Consider the following 11293-nt stretch of genomic DNA (forward strand, 5'->3'; position numbering starts at 1 on the left):
GCCCGAGAAGAACAGCCACGATTTGCACATTTCCTTGGTAGGTTTGGGTTTGTGAAGCTGTGTCCTAAGTTCTTATTTCCTCAGGTCCTTTGTCTTCACCCGGGGAGAGGTAAGGCCTCTTTAGATCAGGATCCTTGCCCTCTTGTGATTTTGTCTTATGATCTGGACAAAAAGAATGTGTGTCAAAGTAGAAAACTGTGAGGATATCGGCAGACTCCTACTTAATGATGTATTTTTATAAAATATTCTGTTAATAGATTTGCCACATGATAACATGAAGTAACTTAGAATCACTATATTTAAAGATATTTAGAGCAAGATTTAAAGATGCACAGGATGTCTAGGTACACCTGATGGCATTTATTACTAGTCTCCTTCCATAATGTAGCCTGGCAATCCATACACTGTCATTCGTGCTCTAACCTGGCGGGCTAATGTTACTCTTTCCCCCAAACTCTTTCTCCCCCCACTATTTTTTTTTTTTTAACCTCCATAAACTTGATGATTGTTTCCTCTCCTTGCCTTTTGCCTGGCTATATCCCATTTATCTGTTAAAGCCCCATCTTAGACACAACCTTCTTTCTCAGCCATCTTTCCCTTCTTTAACTGTTCCTTCAACCCTCATGTTACAGGCCAGTCAAAGTAAATTATTCCTTCTGTCCTCTTAGGATAATTGCCTTTATTTTGTACACTTTTCATTCTGTTTATATTTTAATTCATTTCTTTTGTTTTCCCCTTCTTTCATATTTCCCATACCCCATTGACTCATTCTAATACAGGTGCACATAAATTCTGAATATCATGAGTGTATTAAAGAGAAGGATTAGGTATTAGTTAAAATTTTTGTCCTAATACTATGTACTCGGAATACATGCCTTTGATTTAAAATTTTTTTTTCCTTCATACTTGCATTGCCTCTGCTAGTCTCTTTGAAACCTTTCCTATTGTTGTCTCTAATTAATTTACATTAAATGCTGTGCTTAGCTTTAATCTTCAGCATGTCCTCATCTCTACTGTTTTCTCCTCCCTCCCTCTTTTCTTTTTTGTACCGCTGGGTAGTCTCTGAACCATGTTACTGCTTTGAAAATGACTGAAATTCTTCCTTGGCTGGAACTTACCTTTTTATGTAATGGCATATTTTAAATACACACACTGGTATATTTTTCAAAAAATGCAACAGTTTGTGAACTGGAAGGATAAAATGCTTTTCCTAAAGATGTAATGGTGGTTACCAGTTTCCCAAATGCCATTCTGTTTCTCTAACTTTGTAGACCCTGCCAATACCTGGGTAGCCCCAAGCTTTCTCTTTCTTAGCCATCTTGGGCAGTGGATGAACTGCCACACAGGCTACTAGCATGAATGATGATGAAGTAGTCCATTATTGGCACAGAGTGCATTTAAAAACATTCCCCAAAGTAAGAGGGACTAACTCAAGCTCATTAAAAAATGTGATTGTTCCAAGAAAAAGAGAAGTCATCTTATGCCCAGCATGGGGTTGAACAGGAGCTGCTTGGCATGGTTACGAGGGAATATCTTCCGAATTCTGCCTCCTCCTTGGTCTTTTTCTTTGGGCAACAAAAGCCTTGCCAGGCAATAACTAGCTTTATTGATGCATGAGTTATTCTGTCCTTCAGAACAGATGTTGCATCGCAGGAGACCATCATTCAAAGAGCAATTTTAAATATTTGAATCGCACCACAGAATCATAAATTATTAACATGACTCCATGTTGTGATTCTGAAAAGTAAAGATGGGGAATGAGAGAAAAATACTGAAGCAGAGAGAAATTTAAATGGTGTAATGCCAAAGTTACCCAAACACAAAAGGAGCATCCTGTTATGAGAGATGATTAAATCAGAAACCAAATGTTACTCCATTGGAGTTTTTTCTTTACTTACAAAATCATACTTTCATAACTCAGTCCCATGAAAGCATTTCTTTCAACTGTGTGGATGTTGATATTATCTTGAATGTCTCTAGAAGAAAGTACAGATATATTAGGTCTTTATGCCAGCTCCACTCCTATAACCTCCACACACTTAGCTTCCTGGGCAAGATATGGTCTTTAGCTGAGGCAGTGTTGGAACGGTTAGTGTTCTGAAAGATGATGAGTTCAAAGTTAGGGAAATAAATGACATTGAGTTTATCTTCAGTATATCCGTTCCTAAAAATGAAATTGCTGACAGTTTCTCCTCTTCTCTTGTGTCTGGACATTTTCGTAGCTAATTCCACCGTGTTAAGATTCTGATACATTCCTTTATTATCCTTGCCTGCTCACTGTGACAAAGCCAATAACACTGACCTTTTACCTACATATGGAACTTTTCCATTCATTGTACTTGGACCTTCAGCTTCCTCCCACTTCAGTCCCCCTCTTCCAGCCAGTTTACTTCCTTCTGTTCCCCTTGGGTCACAGAAAAGTTGTATCATTGATTTTTCTCTTCCTGAATGAAGGGATGGAGAAAATCTTTTTTTTTTTTTTTTTTTTTTTTTAATTTTTTTTAGATTATGTCCCTCATGCTCCCATCAAGCTTCCCTGTGGTCAGATTTAACAAATACACTGTATATAGGAATAGTAAACTGCCTAGAACAATTTGAGAAATGTTGAGAGATCTTTTTCTCTCCCTCCCCCTCTCTCCTTTCTTCCCCCTTTCCTTAGCTTTCTATACTCCTTCCTTACCATTTCCTTTTGGGTCTGTCCAGATTCTTACAATCTCACTATTGAAAGTAAACTTGGCATTACACACTGCCTTTTTTCCTCCTCTTTGAAAATGCAGATGTCTTGAGAAAAGGCAAATAGATTGTCTTGCTAACAGTGTGAACTTGTCAGCTGGTTTCTTTATGCCCAGGGTAGTATGAGAATTCAGGAGGAAGAGGCGAGGGTGGTGCAAGTCTGGGATGAGGGGTGTAGTTGTAGGAGGGAGGTATATAAAGCACTGAGTGGTGAAGAAAGGAGACCCCTCTGTTGATAATGGTCTTTTTGAGGAGGCTGCTGTCTGCAAACTGAGCTTAGCTGGCTTTCCGGTAAAACCCAAGGATCCTTCCTGTTTGCCTTCCTTCCTCCTCTGCTTACCCAGAGTGACCTACTTGGAGGATCTACATCAAACAATGTATATTACAGGCCCTGAGGCCATTGGGCAAGACATATACTGAGTAGGTCAACTCTCAAGGAAAAACTTACAGTAGAACCTTTTGGAGAGATTGAATCTTGTGAACAGCTGGCAAGTGCTTAATACCTGTGTTGGATATTAACCTGGAGAGAGAGAAAATTAAAATGAGGAAAAAATGATCTTGGCTATCTTAACAATTGCTATGGTATACTGATTCCTTAGAGAAAAGAAACTTACATTTCAGACACAATGCACAAAACTTTTTTTTCTTTCTTTCTTTTTTTTTTTTTTTTAAGATATGGTGGGTATTAAGGGCGCGTATTGCATGGTGCATAAACAATGAATCTTGGAACACTGGGGAAAAAAAAAAAGATAACATGTTCCAAAAGTGAAATGTGACTAGATAACAAAATGTTCCTAAATTATCGCTTGTTCCCTGCCTTCTCATAGTCTGGAAAACTGCCCCTTCCCCAATCCAAGTGATTCTGTTGAGATTCGAGCATGGGGTTCCATGAGCTCTGACCCCAGAATATGCATGTAACCTAATTCTGGTGAATTAGACTGTCTCCTGGGAAGTGGTTGGAAGTTGGTTAGAGCTGAGTCCATTGATGCCATCATCCTTAGGAGATAGTACATAAATTTCTATAGCTGAAATGTCCAGAGCTATAATGGATCCTTCCCCAGGTCTGCTTATCTTCATCTGGGTTCCCCAGGAAGCAGAGACTGAGATGAAGCCCAGCCTGTAGATGGTATCTTTGATAATGAGTTTAGAGAGTTTGTGACCTTAGTAATGAAACGGGGAAGAAATTTATCAATACAAAGATAAGTTGTTGAGTTGGTCACTGTGACTGGTTACTGGTCCTTAATGCCAAAGACTTGATTTAGGAGGCTATCAAAATGGATCTCAGAACTGTTGCTCTAAATGGGAAAGAAGAGGAAACATTCATTCATGGACTACTATTTCTATTGGTCAGATGTGTCCCCATGGGGTTAACTCCCTACTTACGGCTTATGTGCTGCATGAGTGCCCAGTGAGGAGACCCAGCACAGGAAATGAGAGGTCTGCAAGGTTGGGCCAGGTGATGTCCAGTTGCACCTGTCTTCAGCTGATTGAAATTTGCTGCCACAGCAATGGTGAAGATTTTCAAGGCACATGAGAGTTTCCCTCTAGTGAGTTATTCAGAATCCTAATAACTCCTCACAACCATTTTTCTTCTCTATGTGGCTTACTCAAGCCAGAGTTGGTCTTGATCACTTGCAATCTAAAGAATGTTCCATGGTACAAGTGAACAATGTGAAGGTTCATGTGTCCTTTTGGGTTTATGACTCTAGAGTAGACTGTGCTATCTTTGCTTCTATATTCAGAGTCCGTGAATTCTGCCTTTGGCTTCTCTAATGGTTCTCAGATTTTGTTCCCTCTTGGTTCTCAATGATCCACATAGAATCCATCTTGGTCAATTCTTTTGATTACTCAGCAGCCCTTGATTTTGTCCTCCTCTGTTTTGATCAGTTCTGTTCCTATAATTTTGCCTCTTCCAAAATGTAACAGCAATGCAATTATGTATTATGCAACTTCTTGAATCTGACTGCTTTCACACAGTTTAATGCATTTGACAGTCTTCCATCATGTTATATGTATCAATAGTTCATTGTTTTTTTATTGCTGAGCGGTATTCCATTGTATGGATGCACCAGAGCAGACCCATTCACCAACTGAAGGACATGTAGTTTGTTAACCATTTTTTTAATAATTTAAAAAACTGCTTTAAACATTTGTGGTGGTGATGGTGGTGTGTAAGCATGTGTACATGCATGTGTGTGTGCATATGAGAAGAAGAGAGAGAACATTTTTTTATCTTGTGTGAATACCTATGAGTAGGATTGCTGGGTTGTATGGCAAATGTATGTTTAACTTTATTAGAAAGTGCTGAACTGTTTTCCAAAGTGGCTGCACCATTATGCATTGCCATCAGCAATGTATGAGTGTTCTAGTTGATTCACATCCCTGGTTATGTAAAAAAAAAAAACTCTTTGAATATAAAAGTAATACATGTTTATTGTCAGAATTATAGAAAGTATGGGAATATTTACAGAAGAAAGTAAAATCACCTTTAGTTTGTCTACCCAGATACGGTTTCTGCTAATACTGGGGGTTTGATGTTTCTACCAAAACAAATGGCTTTCATAGTTGCTTTCCAAATCTCTGAGATTCTACTCATTCTAAACAGAAACATTGCCATAAATAAGTATATACTAGCTTGACACAGTCCTATTGCCCATTTGTTATTTAATCATATCCAGTCTTCTGCTATTTTTAGATCTCTTCTCGTGTGTCTAAATACTATTCCCTTAATGAGATACCAAAGCAAGGACCATATTTAATATTCTCTGACAATCTATACGACTATGTTCAGATTTTGAATGTAGTATATGAACATAAAATATTGAGTTAATTGGTTGATGTTTCTAAAACATTGCTTGAATCTGTCACCAAGAAAAAATAAAAATTATTCAGTTAATTTATTTGTCTAGTGTCACTGCTACCTAGAGTAATTAATCTTAAACTGACACAGGGAAGTCTTGAGGCCAGGAATCTGTAGAACCTATGTGCCAACTCTGTCATGAACTAGACATAATGTGTTTCATCTCTCTAGCCTGGAAAAGATGTGGAGTGCATGAATATCAAGGTAGACATTCTATCAGACACCTTTGTGCTCTGCTTCACATCCTCTTGGTCCATCTTTTACTCTAGCTGTTACCATAGCAACTAGTTACATACAGACTTAACTTGGCAAATACTGGTTGGAATTACACTGATTGTCTCATTTTCTGCCTTGGACTTCTCTGCCACATCTGAGTGGGGTGCTCAAATGAATCTGCTCTACCATTCAGAGGCATGTACAAATCAGGCAGTGCAAGGAGTTTAAGACACCATAGGGTGACTTTTGACTAGTGATCAACTCCTCTCTTCCATTCTTTGGGTGAAGAATTCTGAATATATCCTAAATGACACTTAAGAGAGACTCTAGCATGATTGGACCCCATTTACTGGTGGTGGTGAGCTGATGATAAATTCCTGAGGTGGCTCTCCCTCTTTGTTTTCTTCTCTTTAGTCATTCAACCGCTTTCTCTGGGTTGGAGTATAAAAATAAATTACTCCCATGTAAGTCCTTCCTCAGACATGTTTTAGAGTGCCTAGGCTAAGACAAATACCAGCTTGTACTGAATCTTGCATTTATATAGATTCCCTGATGGTTGCTATTACCCTTTACTCTGCAAACCTGTCTTCAGTTGCAGCCTGGCCTGCTCTGTTTCTCTTTCTTCCCTTACTGTAAAGTTTCTAGAAAGAGCTGTCTGTATCTGTTGTCTTCATTTTCTTCTATCCCATTCCCCTCAGCTTCCTTCCAAGTTTCTTCATGGAATGTCTCTCCACCAAAACTACTTTGTTATGTGCCAAATGCACCAATCCATAACCAATAAATCTAATGAGCAATTTAAATTCTTTTTTAAACATCTTTTAGAATTCAGTACTTTTCCCCTTTCCTGTTAGTTTCTGTCATTTTGCACTCTTCTGTTGTTTCTCTTACTCCTTTTTATTTTCTTTTTGCCCCCCCCCCCCTTTACTCCAAGCCTTTTGCCTTTTTTCTTTATAATCTTGCTGGGAAGATCTCCTTTCCCATTGCTTTAAGCACTACCAGTATGTTGACGACTCTTAGGTTCATACTTGACTTCTGACTGCTCTAGTCTATCTCTAATTAAGAGTTTCTTTATATATTCTTCTGAATGCATAGCAAACTGCATTTTTTTCCCTCTTCACTTCTACCAAACTGTTCCTCCTCAGTTCTTCCTCATAAATAGCACTACCATCTATCAATTGTGTGTTACAAATGTGACAGTTAAACTTGGCTTCTTCATCCTCACTCCCCAATATCAATACACCTCAAAATCCTCTTTGACTCCATTTTCAAAAGATTTCCCCATTCCGCACAATTTCTTCCAACACTACTGATGCCATTATAAAATTTGCACTTCTTATTCTTCAGACCCCATCTCATGCCATCTTCCCCCTGCCCTATAGCATCTGTGGCTCTCACTCATTGCCTCAGATACACTAAATTGGCATTCGCACATGCTTTATAAGGAAGGCTTACCACCCACACCTTGCTTGGTCCCTCTCAACCGATGCTTCAGGGGTCAGCTGCAAATGTCATTTTTTCAGTGAAGAACTCCCCAACTGCCATTTTAAATTAAGGCCTCTGATTTATTCCCAGTATAATCATGTCTTTTTTAGCATTTTTTCTTTTTAGCACCCATCAAAATTCTAAAGTATACACTTTGTGTTTATTCAGTATCAGTTTCTTCAACTAGATTGTGAGTGGCATGAGTGCAAAAATCATGTTTTTCCTGAAAATTCAGTGTTGGCACAGTGGTTGGCACATATAATATGCTTGATGTTATTCAGGCCAAGCAATGTGCTATGTGCTATTTAGAGATGAGCGTAGAAAAGAAATCATTCACTACCTGTGTTCATCACACCTGATGGATTTGACATAATATAGATAGTAACCTGACTCTCTCTCTCTTAATGAATGATTATGACTTTTACAACATTGAAAGAGGGAAGTTTTTTGACTGTCAATGAGAATGGTACGTTATTTAATATCAGTAGCATGAGCTTCTGAAGCCACAAAACTTACGGAATATCTATAAATGTCTATAGTGGCACATTGAAATCTTTGGTTTTTATAGAAAACACACAGCAAAATGGTTCAAATTATTCCAGTAGTGCTAGGTTTAAGACACTTAAGAAGATCTAGTGACCATCTAGTGAGATGGATTATTGGTGATAAGTTTATAGCTAAGACTCTCCATAACCCCAAGATAACTCCGGAAATGGAGTTCGGATGAACACTTAGTTTTCAATTCATTTTTCCCCTTTGATCAATAAATTCATGTCTGATGGAGGCTGGAAGTGGGTAATAACCCAGGAGCTCTATGTCTCAATGGGTTTGCTTTGGTCAAATGACTGTTGGCTGCAAAATTATTTTGATTCACTCAACTGTGGTTTATCTTCAAAAACAGGAAAGGCCTGAGGGTAAAATGTCAGCAAATTTAAGTTCTGCAAAAGGATTTTCTAAAGAAAACTTCCAGTTAGCTCTCTCAACAGCAAGTTGCATATCTGAGCTGGTGTTAACAACTTTCCTGCTGAACTGTCACTAATGTTTAGGTTACAGTAATGGAAATGGGCTCCACTTCTATTGGGGTGACCTTAGTGAGGTTCCTTCTATTGCTGGGAACAATTCCCACTGTGTTCTGCCACGTAACAAGATAATGCACTTGCCTTGTAGTATATATGCTGCCGAAGCAAGTGCTATACTTGCCTTTTATGGACAGGTGACCCCACAGCTCTGAGGCTCATCATTATAAACATTGTTAGTGTTTTTATTAATCTTCAAAAGTGCTCGTGATTTGTTGTCTCCAAAACTGTGTGTGTTCTTACTTGTATTGCTTTGGACCATATGCCTTCCTTCCATATAGCCTCCGTCCCATCCAAGAGACGATATGGAAGACCATCCCCCACCTTCAGAAAGTGAGTTTGGGTTAGTACAGATGAAATACTCAGCCTGGTGTAGTGCAAACTCTATGTTATTTATTGTCTTAAGAATTCAGAGAAGGGGAGAACAATGTGGGTTGGAAGAGTTGGGGCGGGCTTCTTGTAGAAAGAAAAGAAAACCAGATTTCTGAGTGCGTATAGAGCTTTATTGGCCTGAATGAGAGAAGTGAATGCATATGGCTCATTCACGGGAGGGCCATGGGGGAACAGAGGAAGATGGAACTGAAAGGTAAGGAGGAGGTAGTATGCTAAGGATTTTACAGCTATGTAGGGGAATGTGGACTTGATGGGTAAGTGACTGGAAATCACTTTAAGGTGCTTAAAGGTGAAGTATGACTTGAGGGTTCTCTGAGCAGAGGTAGCCCATGTTTTTACCATCCCATAACACTGGGCTTCGTAGTGGTGGTTTGGTCAGGACAAACCGAGTGGTGGTTGAGACCCTACTGCATAACCGAACTGAGAAAAGTCAGGAAAGAAGGACCCTCTCCATCACACATGCTGGCCAAGAAGGCTATTCTTTATCTGTATTTCACCCCAAATCCACTATGGCAGGGAATGATCAATTCTGAGACTGTGTGAATCAGCTCTTTTAACCTGTGAACAGAGGCTGAAATAGAGTTCATGCTAGGGACTGGAGGGCCCATTGAGATGCTTTAGGCAGATCTGAGTTAGGAAGGGTATACTGCTGATTATGGGTTTAGGTTAGGGGTCTATAATTTTTGCACATTTCCTAGAAGCTAAAGCTGAATGTTTGAACTTGAACTCCTTTTTCTACTTTCTAATTGGTTTCCCTTGATAAGGAATTTGTTTGCACTTAATTGTCTTTTTTTTTTTTCTTTTTACATATGTAATTATATTATTTACTCTCCCAGATAAAATGAACTTCTTCCTCCTGACCACTCTGGGAGAAGATAGTTATCTGATAACAGATAAGCAGGAGAGTAGACTGTGCTTGGTTAATACATGAAAAGACTTCTTACCTTGGCTCACTGATACGGAGATTTCTATTTACTGCAGAGTCTTACCAATTGAATTTGTATCTTTACATACGTCACCATTATATAAGATGCTAGTTAGCTAACGTGTACTGGATTGATTAGGTGTAGAATTCCACAATCTTGGAGTTAGATGGCAGTGTGTAAGAAGCTGTGGTACAACGAAAAAGGGCTTGTACTTAAGATTAGGGACCCTGGACTTGAATGCCTTTCCTCTTACCATCTGGACAATACTGAGTAGTTTAGTTGATTTTTCAGAGCCTCAGTTTCTCTGTATAATAACTTTGTGTAGGGAATTACAAGAGATAGTGGAGAGCCTGGTTTCCTGCTCCCCTGTCTTGTAACATCAAAACTGGATCCATTAAACTCATACTCGGCTTAAATTCCCTTCAGCCTCCATGGAAAATAGACTTAGTAATCCAGGATGGGTGGTGGTGGTGGAGAATTTATGAGCCCAACATCAGGATTTTAAATAGCTCAGCCCTGTTAACGTGGCTGCATATTCTGTTTTGACCTAATATCCTGTCTTAATAATCAGGCCCTGGTCCTCAGGGCAGAGAGCAAAGATTTTGAAACTAGCATCTCCAATGCTAGAGGATCTGGGTTCAAGTCCTACCTGTACCATTTCTTAAGATGTGTGGTCTTAAGAGTGTTAGTTGATGTCTCTGTGACTCTGATCCTTTGTCTTGATACTCCTTACATGACACCTTAGCACCATATCCAGGCACTGTTCTTGGTCTTTCTCCAGCCTTCTATTCCAGTTGCACTGAGACACTTCCTGATTTCTTGGTTCCCCTAGGACCTAGACCATGTCTTGTTTGTTTGTTTGTTTGTTTGTTTTTGCCAGTTCTCTTGGGTACTGAAATGCCATTTCCACATCTGGGTCAGAGTTGTCACTGTGGGACCTCCACGATGCCAGAGCAGACTGGTCTGATATCTGCTGCCCGAATCTCCTTGTGTTTGCAACACCAGGAAGCTCTAGCTACATTTCCCAGATTCTTCTTGGTCCCTCCCCTAATTTCCTTCAGCTACTTCTGATAAATGTGCCTGAATCAACTTTCTTGTATGTCTGATTCTGTGTAGTTTCTGGGTCCTGATTATATTATCACCTAGAGGTTTGTGGGTCATCTCAAGGAAAATTACTGCAAAGAGTTGACAAAATTGAAGACTTAGTCATTTTTAACAAAAATACAAGCAATCCAAATTGGTTATTTTCTGTGATAACAAATGACTTCAGAAATAATGCTACAGAGCAGATATTTTTAAAATTAGGCACATTTGATTTGTCTTTTTAAGGGAAAGATGATATATTAATAATGAGGGGGAAAACAATACATTTGAAAGAAATCTATGCTATGTAGAGACCATTTGGGAAAAAAAGAATGGAAATAGTTCATTTATTGCAGAAAATGATGCATGTCATCATTAAAATTCTCATATTAGGGCGCCTGGGTGGCTCAGTGGGTTAAAGCCTCTGCCTTCGGCTCAGGTCATGATCTCAGGGTCCTGGGATTGAGCCCCGCATCAGGCTCTCTGCTCAGCAGGGAGCCTGCTTCCTCCTCCCTCTCTCTCTG

At 39.2% G+C, this 11293-nt stretch overlaps 1 protein-coding gene across 3 annotated transcripts in view; it reads right to left on the reverse strand.

Moving 5' to 3' along the window:
- Window positions 1-11293, reverse strand: part of LOC111148068 (follicle stimulating hormone receptor) — a 154522-nt gene that overhangs the window by 18339 nt on the left and 124890 nt on the right. For 2 of the 3 annotated variants that reach the window (XM_022504445.1, XM_022504446.1), the window contains 2 exons: window positions 3182-3253; window positions 1899-1976 (listed from right to left, as the gene is read on the reverse strand). In XM_022504445.1, the coding sequence (XP_022360153.1) occupies window positions 1899-1976; window positions 3182-3253 (150 nt within the window). The remainder of the gene's footprint in view (window positions 1-1898; window positions 1977-3181; window positions 3254-11293) is intronic. The other variant, XM_022504447.1, reaches the window with a different exon arrangement.

The sequence above is a fragment of the Enhydra lutris genome, unplaced genomic scaffold (genome assembly GCF_002288905.1).
Source record: "Enhydra lutris kenyoni isolate GAN:26980312 unplaced genomic scaffold, ASM228890v2 scaffoldscaffold18, whole genome shotgun sequence".
NCBI classification, from domain to species: Eukaryota; Metazoa; Chordata; class Mammalia; order Carnivora; family Mustelidae; genus Enhydra; species Enhydra lutris.